This window comes from Suricata suricatta, chromosome 8, assembly GCF_006229205.1.
Source record: "Suricata suricatta isolate VVHF042 chromosome 8, meerkat_22Aug2017_6uvM2_HiC, whole genome shotgun sequence".
NCBI lineage: Eukaryota > Metazoa > Chordata > Mammalia > Carnivora > Herpestidae > Suricata > Suricata suricatta.
Genome location: NC_043707.1, coordinates 101,966,347 through 101,985,075, shown reverse-complemented (window position 1 = coordinate 101,985,075; position 18,729 = coordinate 101,966,347). Strand labels below are relative to the sequence as shown.

General features: G+C 44.3%; 1 protein-coding gene and 1 long non-coding RNA gene across 2 annotated transcripts in view; one reads left to right on the top strand and one right to left on the bottom strand.

Annotated features, from left to right (window-relative positions):
* Positions 1 to 6: 6 nt before the first annotated feature.
* On the top strand, positions 7 to 5,313 carry LOC115299747. Its single transcript, XR_003912317.1, has 3 exons — positions 7 to 890; positions 2,797 to 3,016; positions 5,182 to 5,313. It is a non-coding gene; the product is annotated as an uncharacterized LOC115299747 (long non-coding RNA).
* A 951-nt stretch (positions 5,314 to 6,264) lies between these two features.
* Positions 6,265 to 18,729, bottom strand: part of TTC39A (tetratricopeptide repeat domain 39A) — a 32,475-nt gene continuing 20,010 nt past the window's right edge. The window contains exons 13-18 of the mRNA XM_029949221.1: positions 14,215 to 14,306; positions 11,840 to 11,960; positions 9,675 to 9,786; positions 9,155 to 9,269; positions 7,946 to 8,062; positions 6,265 to 7,437 (exon numbers count right to left, since the gene is read on the bottom strand). Coding sequence (XP_029805081.1) covers positions 7,314 to 7,437; positions 7,946 to 8,062; positions 9,155 to 9,269; positions 9,675 to 9,786; positions 11,840 to 11,960; positions 14,215 to 14,306 — 681 coding nt within the window. The 3' untranslated portion in view covers positions 6,265 to 7,313. The remainder of the gene's footprint in view (positions 7,438 to 7,945; positions 8,063 to 9,154; positions 9,270 to 9,674; positions 9,787 to 11,839; positions 11,961 to 14,214; positions 14,307 to 18,729) is intronic.

Below are 18,729 nucleotides of genomic sequence, written 5' to 3'. Positions count from 1 at the left end.
TACTTAAACATGATATCTGTGTCATCAAGTATTATAGTCAAACTTTACTTTTTTCTACATTGTTAAAAATGGTAAGTGAACTTTAAAAATATCATCTACTATGTTTCTGTTAGTTTTTATTATTACAAGGCTTCTTTCACAGAAGTTTGGCAGTAATATTGAAGGAACTAGTATTGAGCTGAAAATTTTAAGGTACTTTGTATTCTTTAATTTTGATTTCCATACACCATGTTAAGAACTATGAATTTTGGCTTTTACTAAAGTTAAATAAAGTTACAATACAGTTGTAAAAGGCTAGAGTTGATCACGTTAGAATATTGTCCAAATTATCTAATCCTTTCCTTAAAAGAGTGTATAAATTTAAAGCAGTGTATAAATTCATAAATTTAATCTCTAGGCTTGTATACTTCTTGGGAAGTATTTTTTATGGTGTGGCATTTAATACCATCTAATCATAAGTTAAGCTTGATAGCTTCCAATTTTCTATAGCCAAATAATAGGTACAGCATTTAGATTTAGGCAAGATGTGTCCAAGGTTGGCTATAGGATTTGAAATGTCTGAAAAGCCTGACCAGGAAAAAGTTAAAGAGTTTTACCTTTTAAGTGTAAACACAACAAGTTGAAATACTTTCAAATACTTGTGTTGTTGGGTAAACAAAAACCTTTTCAATTCTGAGTGTTCTTTATAGAGTATTTCTTAAACCAGGAAAAGAAGATTCCCCCTACTATTGATGTCTCCTATGTGATATAAACCAATATGATTTTGCAGAATACAGTGAGCACTGAGGTGACAAATTCCCTCATCAGGAAGCATTTTTAAAAAAAGGAATAATAGTCAAGAGCAGACCTGCCTATACTCCTGAGGCTGAAACAGCAAATAGTAAATAAAGGTAAGTTTCTTGGGCATAATTCAGAAATGTAGGCAGTTAGGTGGTTACTTTTGCTTACAAAGGCATTGTCTAGCAGTCTCTCAGAGCCAACTGATTACACTTGCATGTAAGGGCACCATGGCCACTGTAGTAACGTCAAATAATTTTGTAAGCCTTTAATTTTGAAATTAGTGGACACAAGAAAAGGCACATTGGTCAGTATCTCCAAATATTTTTTAAAGGGATTCACTGAATGTAAAGATAATCTGCTCTTTTTTTTGGGTGGGAAGAAAGAAGGTTATAACCCCTCTTTATGTACCCTGTCTGCAGCTCACTTACTCTAATCTTACACTCACTGTTCCAGAAGACACAGACCGGGTTGAGGATGCTTAGTTTTAACAGTTGTGATTTATTATAAGCCATCAGCATTCTGAGCTGTCTTTTCCTGACTGCATGTATATTAACCCTTTGAGGACTTAGCATAATTCCTTCTAATATCTTCCCTTTTGGTCTCAGTTCTTAAGTATTTTGCCATGGAGGTCTAATTTCCGTCAATTTCATACTTCTTATTCATGAAGGCTGTTTGATGTTCCTGCTCTCTTCAGATATGAATCAATAACTGTAGGCTAGCCTGCCTATTAGAAGATTGGATCTACCCATTCATCTCTTTAAATACATTTTTTCCCTTGAAGACATACACAAATCTAGGTGCCTAATAAATGCTTGTTTAAAATAGAGTAAAAATGTCCAACTGAGATTTTCATTGTTTCTTTGAATATAATTACTCATTGACCTTAGATTAGATGTGATTTTCCTGAGAGCCATTAAAAATGGTCTCTGAAATAATTTTTTCTTAGTTTCTGTATATGTCAAAACGTGTGGTGCCCGGGTGGCTTAGTTGGCTAGCGTCTAGCTCTTGATTTTGGCTCAGGTCATGACCTCACAATTGGTGAGATCGAGCCCCATGTGTTGAGCTCTGTTCTGTGCTGGCAGAAGGGAGCCTGCTTGGGATTCTCTTTCTCCCTTTCTGCCCCTCCCCAGCTTGCTCTCGGGCACTTAAAAATTTAAAAAATATATATATTTGCCTATGGTCAGGCATTGGTTTAATTGCTCACAATTCAGATTCAGGGCTTTCATTAGTAGTGATTCAAGCAAAACATGGGTTTAATGTGATAACTGTAAATGTTTATATAACATAAACATCTCAATAGTACTTTTTCCAAGTGGTTTGAAAGTTAAAGTTAATTTTATGTATTTAGGGAAAGTTAATTGGACTATTTGTTAGCTATGCACATAAAGTATTTTTACTAGAGAAAAATAACTTTAAAGATCCTACAACACATTGAGGTTTTTATTAAAATATATATGTATTTTGGCAATATTAATTTAAATATGCTTCATAAATTTTTTTCTGAGAGCCTGTGGATCTAAAAAGATCCCACCAAAACAAATAAAATGATTAGCCCACTTAATTCTACCCAGTCCTTTAATAAATTATATAGTGGTAGTTTGAAAAATAACAGCATGACTGGGTGCTCACTGATTCAGAGGTTGATTGCCCAGGTAGTATCCAGAGTTTGCTTTTCCATTTCTCTTTTGGCTATTTCCTTGCCTCCCCCCCCCCCCCCTGCTTTTTTTTTTAAAGCATGGAAACAAAATCCAAGAGTCCCTTCACAACCCATTTTCTGATCCATAAATTTGTGATGGGTGCTTCAGCAAAATTGTACAAAAGGGATTTGGATTTATCTGCTTGTTTTAATTGTCCACATTGTTTTTTTGCTTTATCACTCTGAGCAATAGGCATTAGCTCAGGAGCCATCTGATTAATATTGCTGATAGACTAAAACGATTTACTGTTTACATAAAGTGTTTAAGGCAACTTTAGGAGAGATACTAACTTTCTTTACATTTTTTTTCCTTGAGAAAGTTTCTGCCCCTGGAAGATTTAGTCATCTTTGGAAGCCTCAACAGAAAGTTTTTCTTTGCATATGAATGAAGCAGCATTATCAGTAAGGTATAGACTTTAATTAAGCATCTGAAACTGATTGTGATCAAAGGAAGAACAGGACCTGTCTGGTTTGGATCCCTTCATAACATCAGTGCTTGTAGGCTCCAGATTTCTTGGCCTTGAGAAAAAGAAGTTAAAGGTAACTGAGGGTTTGCCTCAAGGGTCTGGTCCTAGTGGTGAACTCTCTGAGAGTGGGTTGGCTTTGCAAAAGTTTTGAGCCAGCATTTGTCTGGGGGCCTCATAGTACTTAATCTAGTCATTCCAAAAGCAAGTTTTAGGCATTATGTAAATTTGGAAACCTAAATTGTATCAGAAAGACATAGGAAAAAAGAAAAAACATTGAGCTTGGCCTTTAGCACTGTCCATTCTAGAGGTGTGGTAAATAGGCTACATTCTACCAATTCCAGAACCATGGCACATACACAAAATGCTCCATGTGTTCCAAGCCAAGGATTTCTGATGTTTGAGTTATTAGCCAGTATCTTTCCCATCCTTAATAGTGGCCCAGGGGCCAATATAAGTCAAAGCCAGCTTTTTTGCAGTTTGACCAGCAGTTCAGCAAAGGATGGGCTTTAGAATTCAACTGCCTCACTTTAAATCTTTCTATTGTAGAATATTTGTGTGATCTTGGGCAAGTTATTTAACCTGTGTCTCAATTTTCTCATCTGTAAAATGGCAGTCATAGCCCTTATCATAAGATAGTTATGAGGATTAGACATGTAAAGTGCTAAGACTAGCAACTCAGTGAGCACTTGATACTAGCTGTTATTCTTCTCAGAGCATATGGTATCTGGTGTTCTGACCACTCTGCTACTGATACGAATAAAAACAAAACCCAGTCCAGTCATTTGTGAGGTATTGCCTATGATATGTCGGATTAAAACTTGAATGTCAACTTTTAGAAGTCCATAGCAGCCTTCAGTTACCAACAGAAGGGCTCTACTATATTTGGTCACTTAACAGTTAGCTTTATACAGTAGAAGCAATTCATAGATTGCTCATTTAGAAATGGATTTTTCTAGGTCCCAAATGAGATTCCTTGTTTGCAGACTAAACCTGTTGGGCAGTAATGAACTTTGCACTAGATTTCAAAAGAGCTTTGTTAACCTAAACAGAAAGGCACTTTCCAGCCTTGGAAAGCTGTATCTGAGTGTGTGTGAGAGAGAAGTTCCCATTTTTGCTTGTTTTTCAGAATCCAAGTACCTCTCATTTATAGTGAATTAGTATGATGGTGCTAAGGATATAGACAAACTGTTGTTGAAAAGGCACACACTATTACGCTTTAAATTTGAAGCAAAGGAAAAGACTTGTCTACTCACCATCTGAGTAAACTTGAGATAACTCCAGAGTAAAGTCTCTCTGGCTGTTTTTTTCTTTGATTCTAGCACTCAGCAGGCTGAGGCTTTCTGAAAACCTCCTGGAGCCATTCTTCAGTTGCTGGGACTCTTCCACCTGGGCCTCAGCCAAGTTTTGGGTTGGCATTGGCCTTTTAAGGGTCCTGGTTTGGCTGTCAGGTTATGACTTTATGCTGTGAATGACGAAAGCTGTCTTGGAAACACTCCCGTTCGTACTTGAGAGATAAGGATTAAGGAATCCTGCCAACACATGGGAGAGCTGATAGGGACCAGCACACTGCTGGAAGCCACTCTGCCAGGCCAGGGGCCTATGACCAGGGAGAGGCAGAGGTAGACTTCCATTGTTAAGGGCTTGTTTAGATCACGTTAAACAGTTTCTACTTCCTAACAGTGGAGTTGCTCTGTGTAACAGGATTTAGATTTTCCCCAAATAAAGATTATTTGCTTTCCAAGTGTGCTGGGCTACTAGAGAGGTCCTATCATTCTGGTTAAGTTGCTTGGGGATACAAGGTTTTGGCAAAAGATAGGGAGGTATATATCTCTTGCCTCATTTTGGAGATGAAAATCCAGAAACATACTTGACCAGAGTCAGACTCAGAACTGTTGACAGCAGAAAGGGCCTTAATCTAGTTAAATTACTTATTAGAGGATCCATGACTTTCTCAAGGTCATTCTGAAAATTGGTAGCAATGCAGGGACTAGAATTGAGGTCTCCTCCTTACTTTTTGGCCAGAATTCTCCACCTGATGTCTGCCTCTCCAGGGCAGATGTGCTGGAAAGCTGTACTACTGGAGAAGCAGCAACCTGAAATGGCTCAAATAAGATAGAATCAGAAGCTCAGGACAGAATTTTCACCTTCAGAGCCTCTGTACAAGACTATGGTGTTAGACACCTGACGTTTTCATCTTACTCCCCAAACATATTTTTAATAGGCTATCTCAAACTGCAGGTGGCATAAAGGAGACAAAACACACTGATTGCACTTACTAGTCAGACTGCAGCCTTGGCAACAGAGATAAGGAAATGTATCTAATTAATGAAGCCCAGCAGGAAATCAGTAATAACACTGACAGGAAAAACATCCTGGCATAATTTTTAAAAAAATAAAAGTGCCTAAAATGAAAAGTTGTTAACTGCCATTTTTTGCAAACCATGCTTGGTGCTGTGACCAGTGCTATTTTCTTTTTACACAGCAGTGTTGGTGTTCTAAAATGTGAGGGAACCACCAAAGGCCACCCTCATTCAGTAGCCTGGTTGTAGTCACCCCTCTTACAGTGCCCTGCCCAACAACCTACAAATAGGTTGGTCTTCCAGAATCCAGGCTGTGGAGGAGAGAGAGCTTGCAAAGACTTGCTCTTGGTGTGTACAGCATTCTTGTGTCTAGCTCTAACAAAATGAGAATTTTTTCCATAGCATTTCTGCTTTGACAGTATTAAGTGCAAGATGATCTTGAATGAGGGTTTTCTGCTTTGCTTAAAACCTAGGTTGCAATTCAGTATTAGTCACAGAAGGAATTCTCATTTTGTTAGAGCTAGACACAAGAATGCTGTACACACCAAGAGCAAGCTCTTGGTTGACTTATTAGATTAACCTTCCCCTGGCAGTGGTTTGCCCCTGGCAAATGTTAAGTAAGTGTTTGCTAAAAATCCAGCAATGCTGGAAGATTGGGAAAGCTGTCTGTGTTTCCTCCCTGACAGAAATTGTATTCATCATGTATTTGAAGAGTCACGTTTCACAGATGAATATTTTTACTCTGTGCATGATTTTTCCCTCTAGGGAAACGGTTAAGTTGAAGTATGCTGTCATTAGTTTGTGAATAGTAAAACTTGGTGTCGGTCACTAAACTTGAATTCTCCCTGTAACAGTCCCAGAGTTTGAAAACTCAGATGCTTTTACGGGCCAGAAGGGTAATAATGTGTTTAAAGCAGCCCCTACTCAGCTCCAACAGATTTGTTGCCTTAATTTCTCATAGGGATGAACTCAATTTTGGCACATTGGATTTTCTTTTTAAATAAGAGGCCAGAAACCAGAATTTTAGTGAAATCTCCCCATTTTTAAATTTTAGTAACTTATTCTAAAAACATTTTAGACATGTTGTTTAAATAAAACAGACCTGGGCCACATGGCTTCTTGTGAAGACTTTCTGCCTTGCCCAAGAATTCGAGCAACATATTTTACTGAAATAGATATTGCATGATCTCTTAATACTTAAATATTTTTTCTCTTAACTAAAAAAATTTAAAACATATACAACAGGTCAAGAATAACCATTCTAAGAAATTTTTGTTTGGTAGATTATTCCCAGTTGTTTCAGTTTGGCGTACATTGAGGATGCAGACTCATGTCTGAGAACCTCCCCCAACAGAAGGGCCACACAGCTCTCCTTCCATCCCATCTGGGCAACCCCTATTTCTTACTGAAGATTAATATTTTTGTCCTCTACAGATGGACTCACATGTCTTTTTAGTGAGACAATTTTCATTTTTTTAGTGAGAATTTTCATTTTAGAGAGTTACTAAGGAGTGAAAATGAAGTGTAAGTAGTAAGGTAGTGGGTGTCTGTGTGCAACCTCTATGCCCAACCCTCAGAAGCCTTGAAACTTTTGAGGTACAGACCACCCTCCTAAGGGTCCTTTCAGCCTTGGAAGCTGAGACCTTGCTGAATTTTGAAAAGCAATTTGGTCGTGGATATCATAGATTTACCTCCAGATTAGAATGGGCTAAAACAGATTTGCAGGTGGTTGGTTTTTTTCATTTTTTAAGCCAACTGTGATCCCATTAATGTATTTCTATGGCAAATGTAAACTGTTCATACATTCTTTTTAACATCACAGTGAAAAACAAGTACCCGTATGTGTGATAGGGTAGGCAGAGGGCTCCACCTACTCTGTCCTTGGTAAAGGCCCTTGGCCACACTGGTGAAAATGCCAGCTTATCTTCTGCATGAATACGAATGTTGTGCCATCCCACGGGAGCACCGGTGGGCCCCGAAGGCAGGGCAGGGGGAGGGAGTCTTTTCGAAATGTTTCCAGGAGCTCTGTCCAGCTTTCTCTGTCTTCCAGCCTGGGAGTGCTGCATACAACTATAAGGACACTGATGAGACCATGGATCTGTTGCCATTCTCTAGGGAAGACTTGGCCTGGAGTATGGCTGCCTGTATTCGAAAATGTGTCCTTGACTCCATGGAGTAATTCTTGTAATTTTGCCTGGAAGAGACCAGAGAATCAGACATACAAGGCTGCTCTAGGAAGTGCTTTTCCTTCAATCTGAACTAGGCCAAGGAAGATTTTGAGAAACTTAAATCCTGGTCTCAGTCTAAAGAAAAAGTTGGGCCTTGCCCAGTAGAGATTAGCAGAAAAAATGTATAGTCCCTCACCCTCTGGAACCAGTCTTATTCCTGTTGAGTCTCCAAACTTGAGGGAGTGATTTTAAGAAGTAAATCTAGGAGACTTGGGTGTGACCAGGTAGTTATGGTACGACCGTGGGTAATTCACTCCCTACTTCTGGGATTCCAGTGCTCACGGGCAAATATGAGGAGATTGCCTCCCTCTACCAGGTGAGAACTGGGTTCCAGGGACACAGGCCTGGCTTCTGGGCTGCCATATTGCCCTTGCCAGCACCCTGTCTCCCTGCTGCCTGTGCTCCTTTGCCACCAGCCAGGGTGAAGCTCCTGAGTTGGGAGGAAGACCAAGGCTTGTCAAGCCTCAACCTTACTTGGCAGTTTCCAAGAGTTTGACAGCCTCTTCGTTTCTGCCTTGCTCCATGAACAGCAGGGCCAGCTCCAGCAGAGCGTTTGGGATCAAGTAGTGGTCATACTTAATCTTCTTTTCACTGTGGGACAGAGGAGGACATGGCTTATATATAGGCTCTGCCCTTGAGACATCCTACAGGTTCCTCTTGAGCTTTCTCCCACTGGGAGGATCTAATCCATGCCCTCAAGGGTTTCCTGATGCTGAATCTTGGTTGGAGAAGGTTTCCCTTTGTAGCCATAGTTAAGATCCACAGTAGAACCTTTCAGTCCTCTGCACCTAGAGCCCAAATTCCCTAACAACTTCTGGCTCACACCATGTACCTAGCCCATGCCTGAATCTGTCCCCAGTGCCCTTTTTCCAGGTTAAATGGTTTACTAATTTGGGAAGTCTATGGTCTCCATTCTGGCCCTTCTGACTTGCCATCTATGTTCTGCCAGAGAGATCCTTTTGAAGCCCAAATCTGCCCTGCCCAGTATCCTTCCTGTATCTTTTCTGTCTACAGGATCAAGTCCAGCCATGTAAGCAAAACATCCAGGCCTTTCTCATTCTAGTCCCAATCATTTCATCTGTACCTTTTCCTTTTCCCTCTATAACTTCACCCAGGCAGAAGAGGACCTAATGACTGTCACCCAACGTCAGGTATTTTTCCTGTGTCCAGGCATTTTGCAGAATGCTGTACTCCACTTAAAACTCCTGCCTTTCTTTTTCTGCCTGATGAACTTCCCAGTTAAAGTGGCATCCCTGGAAAGCCTTTCTTGGTATCTTGCATTACATGTAGGACCCTCCTCTGGACACCTACTGTCCTCTCTCCTTTCCTGTAATAGCCTTGATCATACTAGATTTAGTTGCCTATAGCTGTCTATCTGTAACATTTGTGCTCAAGGGCAGAACTGAATTACAAACTCCTGGAGGCATTATTCACCTGAAACTTCATTGTGGACACACTCCTGTAGTTGGGCAGCCTGGACCCCGGGGGATGAGGTCTGAATGATCTGTGCCCACCAAGGATCCTGGCATAGAATAGACACTAGTAAAAGTGTAGTAAATGGGGGTAGGCTAGGGTCAAGCACTGGAATGCAGGTGAGGAAGGAGAAACCCAGAGAATTCTACCCAGGAGACATGAGCCCAGGAGTAGGCCATTTGGAGTGGGAGTAGCCTCAGAAGCACTTACTTGGAAGAGATGCTCCTGAAATTCTCCTCAGCCTCCTGAACACGGCCTAGGTATTTCAGACAGAGGCCTTTCAGCAACTTCACCAAGCACTCATCATCCACTGAGTACTCATTCTCTGAGAATAGAGGAATGAGGGAAGACAGGCTAGTTTATTTCTGCAATAGTTCTTGCATGGAGCCCCTACTCTGCTGGGTCCTGGGGACAGAGAGGTAACACACATGGTCCCTATTCTCAGCAAGCTCACATCTGGGAAGTAAAGACAGACACTGAGGGAGTTGACTGTACAGTGAGATTAGATTAGGATTGACTGAAGGAGGCCCAGGGGTTGTGGAAATCTGGGGAAGGCCTTGACCCAATTCGGGGGACAAGGGACAGCTTGGAGAAACTGCCATTAAAGGCAAAGGATCATTACCAGGGTAGAGAAGAAAGGAAGGGTATTTTTGGTAGAGGGAAACTTTAAAACTGTAAAGACCTGTGGTCTGAGTCAGTCCAACAAGTTCAAGGACCTGGGGGTAGTTACCTGGGCCCTTTTCCAGCGTCTCTTCAGCTTTGGTGATAATCTCAAGTATCCCATCTGTGAGTTCAGGCTGCTTCCCAATCACAGCATAGCCATTCCAAATGTACATCATTTCCTGAGGGCAGGGGAGCAAGTCAGTCAGGTTTCCTCCCCAGTGGGGCCTTGGTATCCCCAGCATAAAACAGCTCAGATCAGAGGATCACTAAAGACCCTTCTAGTTTTAATCTTTTATGACAAGTCTCAGCCCAGCCTGTGTAACTGTGGGCTTGAAGGAATCATGGTGGGGAGCCTCATCACTTATTGGGATCTCAATACCAATGTGGATTTAAGATGGGCCCACATCCTTACTGTTCTGCTCATAGCTGCAAATAGTTTGCAACTAACTCTTCTGTTCATGGCTTCCCTGGGTGCTCAGCTCTTTCCCAACCTCTGTCAAAACTCTTCCCTATACTTTGAGGACCAGGCCTTGACCCACACCCTCCAGGAACCCCTCCCTGCTCCAGCTGGCAGGATATCCTCCTCTATTGGATGCACCAGACTTACTTAAGCACTTAAGGATTTCAATACCTCTTAAGACTATGTCACCTTCTCTTTTCCCCCAAGGCACTGGGCTTGAGTTCCCGCATAGAAACTATGAAACACATCTCAATTCCTTTTTTTGCCTCAACTCTCAGGAAGCTCAGAATACTAAATTAAATGTTCATTTATAGTAAATGTATTAGCATTTCCTAAACTATGAAACCAGGGAATAGATGTGAAAAAAGATATTGTTATGTTTTTTGTTTTTATACTCCAGGGAGGGAATTTAAGTTTAGAACCAGTATTCTTCAAATGGTTTATATGGTCCCAAATTAGCAAAAATTCAATTAAAAAAAGAGGTCTGTGGCCAGTTAAATTAAGGGAAAAGTCATCTTCAAGCTTATTCTTGGAGACTTATATTATTACATAAAGGTTCCAAAAGGTTTATACAGCATATAAACTTTGGGCCAATCTTTCCCAAGTATACTTAATGACAGAAACTATTTTAGGCATAAAAAGCATTTTGCAGATTATAGTTTGGGAAATTCCTAAATTTTTGGTATAGTTGCTTCCCCTTTCCTTTCCTTCCCATCAGCCCCCCCATGATAGTTTTATTGTATATTTCAAACTATAAGCAGTTTCAAAATTTGTTTAAAGATATCTAGGATATAGAAGTTCTATATTAATATTCAATTTTTTTATAAAGTACCTAACACATTTTATCATCTAATTCTCATAACTGCTCTATGAAATGGGCAAGATGTATGGTATTTTACGTTAAGGGAAAGGGAACACTATCCAAGGTCACACTGTTAGTGAATAGTGGAGCCAGAACCAGAAAAAATCAGTGCCCCTTTCTACTTTTCTGGCTGCCTTAGTATTTAAACATTCTTTTAACAAGCTGGAAACTTTTGATGCCAGCTCAAATCCTGGCATCATGGAATTAGCATCATATAAACACTGGTTCAGAATATGGGCTCTAGAACCATTCTAGGTTTAAATTCTAACTCTCAACTCACTAGCTGTGTGCCCTGGACAAGTTATTTTATCTTTCTACTTATATCTTACCTATTTATTAGATATCTTTCTACTTATCTGTTAACATTGTTATCCCCATCTGTAAAATGGGGATACCACTAGCACCTACCCTGAGTTGTAAGTATCAAATGAGGCAAGGGGTGTAAAAAGCCCTCAACACAGCAAGTGCACAACAATATTGTCAGCTATTGTTATGTCAGAGGTGAATAGAGGCCCAGGCCTCAAAAGCTTGGTCCAGTGAGGGGGACAGAGTAAACAATTATAATCATGTAACAAGACTGAAACAAACTGGGTGCGAACAGACACAGCTGAGTGATGCCTCTGCCTGGGCACAGGGGTGTGAGCCTGCTCTTTCACCTTGAGGCATCTGAAGCCTGGTCACCTGTTTGCCCAGCCCCACCAGATCAGTAGTTTTTCAGGCAGAGGCTGGCTCAGACTCATTTGTATGCTACCCGCCCCCCCAGTCTCGGATAAACTGAAATCCTTTCCAGGCCCCTGAGATATGAAGGTCTTGCTTCCTCATCCACTTCCCCCTTGCCATAGCTATATCTGTCTCAGCTAATCCCCCAATCCCAAACAAGTGCAGGGACAGTCGAGATCCTCCTACTCACCAGAGCAGGGATTGGCAACGAGATTGGTTTGGGAGAGAGGTAGCGTCTAGACTTCCGGATGGCAAACTTCTCTGTAGGTAGAGATTTCCCAGCAATCTTGAGCTTCAAGCCTGGCACTGCTCTGTAAAAGAGATGAGGATGGTGAGAAAAAGCTAAGAGAGGACTAAGATCCTCAACCTGCCCAGCCTCTGTTTGGCTCCTCCCTGGGCCTTGGTTCTCCAATTTTATAGGATTGTGTTGGACTCAGCCCATTAGCTATGGCCTTCTATCACAGGCCCTGTCCCAAGACCTAACCACTTCCTGAGGCTAGGCAAGGGGTCTCCTCCACATCAGCTGGCAGAGATGAGAATGTCAGCAAACTCCCCCAGGTCTGCTTTGCTAGTTGTCTCACCACTCCCAGGCCTCATTTCCAGAAGACAAGTCTGACCCTCAGTTTCACAGGGGAGATTAACACCCAGAGAAAGGGAAGGACCTAAGACCACACAGCTGAAACCTTTAATTAACTCTTGCCACGTGAGTTGTGGCCTCAGCTGTTTCGAAAGGCAGAATAAAATGCAGCTGGGCAAGCCTCCACATCTGGGAGGCTCAGCTCCATCCCAGACTCCTGATTTCTGCCACAGGCACTGGGCATGACTGTGACCCTCAGGACTGAACTGTTCAGCCTAGGAAGCAGCTGTGACATTCCCTGCCAAACACCTCCCCTGCGTATTCACTACGGAACCTCTCTGGGCCCCAGTTTTCTCATCTCTAATTGGACATAATATGAAGGGGAGCACAATCTGTCACCCCAAAATATGCCTGTTTGGCATAAGGATTATTTTAGGCTGATAGACAGAGGGACGCCTGGGTGGCTCAGTTGGTTAAGCCTCTGACTTCAGCTCAGGTCATGATCTCACAGTTTGTGAGTTTGAGCCCCACATCAGGCTCTGTGCAGACAATTCAGAGCCTGGAGCCTGCTTGTGTCTCTCTCTCTGCCCCTCCCTCCCTCACTCTCTGTGTGTCTCTCTCAACAATAAATAAAAAAGATAAAGGAAAAGCTCTGAAAACCAAGACGCTGCCCTTTTGGAAGAGACTTTTTTTTTTTTAATGTTTATTTTTTGAGAGGGAGCTTGTACATGATTGAGCAGGGGAGGGTCAAAGAAGAGGGAAACAGAATCTGAAACAGGCTCCAGGCTCTGAGCTGTCAGCACGGAGCCTGATGCCGGGTTGGGCTTGAACTCACAAACCGTGAGATAATGACCTGAGCTGAAGTCTGAAGCTGGGAGGCTTAACCAAGGGAGCCACCCAGAGGCCCGAGACATTAACATTTATAAAGGGTGATCTCCCGTTTGTAAGGGCCTCTCTTCAGTACCTGAGAGGAAGGGGACCAGCCTTAGAAACTCTTAAAGGAGACAGAGACTTAAATCTGCATAACAACCTTACTGTGCTTTGCCCTGCCCCCAACATCTTTTATCTTTAGCTGGAGGTGGTATTTTAAGGTGATGGCTTTTGGGTGATTTCAGTTTATCAAGTTTTTTACAGAAAAACTGGATCTCTCCCTTGCATACAGGAGGTATACATGTTATTAAACTTTATATTTCTCCTGTTAATTTTTTATTATTGTGGGGTGGGGGGGCAGTCTCTAGCTAAGAACCTAAACAAGTAAAGGGGAAAAATGATCCTTCCCCTTCCCCCAAATACTTACCCTCACAGGCTTTCTGGAAGAGGAGATTGAGAAGTGGAGGCACTTGATAAATGATAGATACCCTACAACCCGTGACAGCAGTAGCTGTAAGCTCAGGTTACAACCACTTCCAGATCTGCAAATTGGGGTCAACCCTCACCCATAACCAGAGGAAGGCCCTAGGCTCCATCCTCAGCCTGCGGAGGCTGAGCCCTGCTCTAGACCCTTCACAGAAGGCAAACAGCGATACAGACTAAGAAAAACAGCAAACATTTAGTGGCTCCAGGCTCTTAAATATAGTCTCTATTTCATTCACAAAACAACTCTGCAAGGCAGAAGTTGTTACTCCCATTTTATAGCTGCTGAAATGGTTCACAGTGACAGCTAAGGAATGGCAGAGAGTGGATTTCATCTTGTTTGACCTCTCTGGACAGCAGCATCCACACCTGTCCCACTGGCCAGAAGAGGCTCAGTGGAAAAGATGCTGACAGACCACTTCCATGAGGGGGAAAATAAAGGCTTCTGAACAGATTCAAAGGGCTGGAACAAGCGGCAGCAGGAGATGTGATGGAAGGGAATGGGGCACGTGGGGTGATCCTGGGGGAGGGCCAGGGAGCCCAGAGCCAAGGGAATTAAGCCCACCTCCACCCTCCCAGGTGTCCACAGCTCAGGGTGGCTGAGGCATAGGGTGGAGGGCAGTGGTAGGACCCACCTAAACAACTCGACTTCGTCATCTCCGAAAGGCTTGTAATCCTCCTTTCCAAACATGCTGAGGTAGGCGGCCTTCATGTAGATATAGGTGGCCTGTGCAAGGCAGAGCAACAGTCAAGCGTTAGCAGCCTGCCCTCCAGTCAGCCCCAGATTGGAACAGATACCTCACTCAGACCTCACTAGGCCAGCACAGTAGCCAAGCCCCAGGGGAGAAACTGAGGGTAAGGAAGCTGAAGCACCTAGAGGACTTGTGCCGGGAGCTAAGTTGGGGAAAGGCCCATGGCAAAGTAGCTGCCCTCCCTCCCTCTCGGCAATGGAGAGAAGGACTCAAGCAACTAGTGGATGTGCAGGGCAGTGCTGAGATGAGGATGGACATACAAAGAGGACAGTAAGAGCTGTGGGGAAGCAATTACTTCAGATTGGAATCCTGAGAGCTAGTGGGAAGATTCAGAGAGATCTGAAAAAGGACCTTGCAGGCAAGGGGAACAGCCTAAGCAAAGCCAGAGAGGGGCACACAGTAAGAAGGCTACAAATGGCGTAAAACATAGAATCCATAAGAGCAGTGAGGCTGGAGGAGGGAGTCAGGGCTGGCTCAGGGTCCCTGCCTTCCTGTGTGTCAGGCATTACACATACATCACCCTTGAGGATCCCAAAGACCATGTCGGAAAGGAATCTGTACCTCGCCTTCTGCTTCCTGGGATTGCAGGGTTTATGGGAGTGGGGAGCAGATGTGGAAGTGACACCAAGTCTGTGTGGCTTTAAGGGCCTTGCCCACTGATCCACAGCCAACCCTGACAGGGAAGGTGTAGCTGTGCAGAGACCCCTATCCCCACCTCCAGATACATCCCTTCCCCAGAAGTCCAACACCAAAGGAACCTGGCTGTCTCTGTCCTGCCCTCCAGTGGCCACGCCTTGAACCTCAGCTCCTGCTAGCGGAGGTTGCTGAGGAAGCACCTGCCGCAGGTGGCCCACAAAGAAGTGTAGGAGGTGGAGAAGGAAAGGGAGCAGGACGTCCTAGAGTCTAGTCTCAGGAGAAGGCAGAAAGCAGCCTCCACTGGTGGCACCTCCCAAGCTGAAGCCAGGGTTACTCCTAACAGCACTCTGCCTTCCACACTTCCATCCACCCTTCACAAAACGAGGAAAAGCTGGTCTGGGGGTTGGGGGTATGGGAAGAATCTATCCCCTCTTAAACCTGTTCCCCATCCTGTCTTTAACCTAGGGTCATCCCTACCTTCTCCTTCTCTGCCCTGGCACTGAGTCACCAAGTCATCCTGATCTTACCTCCTATAGTTATGCAACCAGCCTCCGCCTTGGGTCCCTGCTCCAGGCCACCAGGGATGTCTTTCTACTGCCCTTGTCCATATGGTCTCCTAACCCAACTCCTTGCTCCCACACCTGTCCCTGCAAGCCATGCCCACCTCAGTGCCACTCTGATTTTTTAAGTCAGATCATGTCAGTCCCTCTTTGAAATCTTGATATCCCATCATGCTTAAGATAAAATCCAGACTCCGGGTCATGGACTATGAGCCCCTCTACTGTCTCTCTCGGTTTCCTTTCCAACTTCATCTCCTGTTGTTTCTCCCTCACACATATCACTAGCCACAGTGGCCTCAGGGCTGCTTCCAGAATATCAAGTGCACTCAATTTCCCCTCCCCCACGCGTCCATCTTCCGTGTCCTTTGCCTGGAATGCTCTTCATTAAGATATCCACATGGCTTTCTCCTGCACTTCATTCTGGTGTCTTCTCAGACAGGCTTTGCTTGATTTTTCTTTACTGCACATACCAGCCTGACATATTATACTGAACATCTATTTGTGTGTTTCTTGTCCCTCTTCCCACTGGAAATATGAGCCTTGAGATGGAGAAGTCTTTGCTCTGTTCATTGTTAGATGTCCTCAGGACCCAGCATGTAGGGTGTCCAGCAACTGCAGGAGAGATTTCTTAGAACACAGATCTAAGACACACACATCAGGGGCTCCCCCACTGTCAGACTAAGGCCCTAACAGCCCCTCAAGGCCCTCTGCTCCTCTGGCTCCTATGCCATTCCTTCCCCATCAGTCCTGTGCCATCCCTCTGCCTGGGAAGCCATTGTCCCCTCTCACCAGGCTCAGCTGTGGGCTTCCTCGAAGAGCCTTCTCCTATCCCTCTGCCACCCCAAACAGCTTACCCTCACTGAGTCACCAGAAGTTAGAATGGATGAAGTGACCTAGAGTTCTGAGACCCATAGACATCCAAGCTATCGAAGGCGCTACGGGGGCACACTGCCGCCTCGCCTGCTGGGAGTCCTGTCTCCCAGGCTTATCTGATTGCCCAATGACTCCACACATTTATTTTGCTGGATTACTCTACCAGGGTCTGTGTAGACAGATAGTCCTTGTCCTCAAGAAGCTTACAGCCAGTGGCTTAGGGGGAGGTCCCTCTGTAGCAGCCCTGCACTCCTACCCACAAACCCCCTCACTTGGTGACACAGAACCTCTTGGCAGCACCCTAGCTCCTGAGCCTCTACTCTTGCTGTTCTCTTGGCTCCACTTCCTCCATTCTGCCACCCTAATTACTCCTCTGTCCTCTTTGCTGGGCTACCCAGGGCTGCCTCTGAGCTCCCCTAGGATTCCCCCACTACAGCCCTGAGCACACCACTGTCACCACTTTGTTTCTGGCCATCTCTAGTAGCAGGCACAGGAGTGAAGGCTCCACAGGGATGACTTGGCACAGTACAGCCAAAGAGGGAGGCAGAGCAGAGGGGCTGGTGCACCTGGCAGTGACCGTAAGATTAAGTCCCTAAACCTGGAAGTTGGTGGAATCTGATGGTCAAATGCTACAACCCTCACTCCCAGGAAACACTTCTGAGGGAAGCACTGAGAGAGAAGGGGACTGACCACCTCAAAGTCACACAGCAAGCTGGAGATGGAACTGGCTCATGTCCAGGCTTCCCGACACCTGGGAGGCCGGCCCTCCCTCTGTTCCTCACAGCAGCTGCGAGGTCACCCCAGGCTGTTTCTTCCCTGTGTAGTTGAACCCAACTGCCTGCCTTCCTCCATGGGAAGGCTTCTAGGTCGCTTTAGTTCAACAAGGTTCCCTGAGGTGGTTTTTCTCGTTGGGAACGGGAGGTGATGAGGAATGAATGTCAGGTCCATGAGGGTCTGAGAGTGTGCCTTCAACAGCAGGGTGGTCCCAGGGCAAGAGGGGCCTCCTTGGTGGGACTTAAGGAACAAGGAGAAAGCAAAGGCCTTTGGGTCACACAGAACTGTCTTCAAATCCAGCGTCTGTCACCAACAGCTGTGTGGGCAAGTAAAGTCACATACCCTCTCTTGGGTCTCCGTGTCCCTCGTGCGTCCAACGGAGATAACCTTTACCTTACTGGGTGTGGTGTGGAGGAAGTGGTAACGGTCTGCTCCCTCCTCCAGCTCTCCCTGCCCCAGACCCAGAGAATTTCCTTCCAGCTTGGTCCCCAGGAAGGGGTACTGAAAAGGGACTTCCACGCAGAGGTGGGTTGGGATGAGAGGGGATTTAAGGTCATTGAGACACATATTCTATGTATTTGCCAATACCAGATTGGATGCTCTCTGATGATCTCTATGATTCTGAGTCTTGGTTCAGAATCATTATTACTGTGATGGATATGTCTAGTACTTATTGTCTAGTACTTATTTCACCTATGGTGGGCATCTATCTGCTTTGCTTTATTTTGCCTTGTCATCTTTTTAATGCGGCCCCCAAACCAACACTTTGTACAGGGACATCACCTCATTTTTTTCTGGAGAACCAGCCTTCTATTCTTGATCCATGAGGAGTCTTCCCACCCGTTTCTAGGCACCTGAGAGCCTATCTATTGTGACACTATGGTTGAAACTCAACGGAAGATGTGAACTAGGGGCAGGCAGTCCATGGCACATAGGGAGAAACTGTCTGCATAGCAAAGATGTCACAGAGCAGAGCACAGCCACAGATGGAAAACACCAAGCTGAGATGACATAACTTAAATTCCTGGATCCAGGTGTACCTGAAATCAGATGTGCCTAGAATTTTTAGTTCTCTGAACCAAAGAGCCTTTTGTAATTTTGACCAGCATAGTCTAATACAGTGGCTACGAAACCCATATGACTTTTTAAATTTAAATTTGAACTAATTAAAATGAAAGAAAATTGAAAATATCCAGTTTCCCAGTTGCACTAGCACATTGCAGGTGCTCAGTGTGCCCATGTGTCCACAGTGGACAGTGCAAAAACAGAACCTTTCCACCGTAACAGAACATTCTGTTTACTGGACAGCACTCACCTAGGTAGTGTGAGCCAAGGTTCTGCCCCTTAGGACTAAAACTCCTGACTGACGCTTTGTAGTTCTAAACTTTATCTGCTCCTCATGGTCTTTAGTTCCTTCCAACCCTGAGGTCCTATTAGAATTTATGGTTCTATTTAAAATTCCAGCGATTTTCAGTTTTCAGTTAAGGGTTTGGCCCTAGGTCTGGAGGCTCATGGCCAGGCTGGGTTGGCCTGGCCCCCAATGACCCCCCAACAC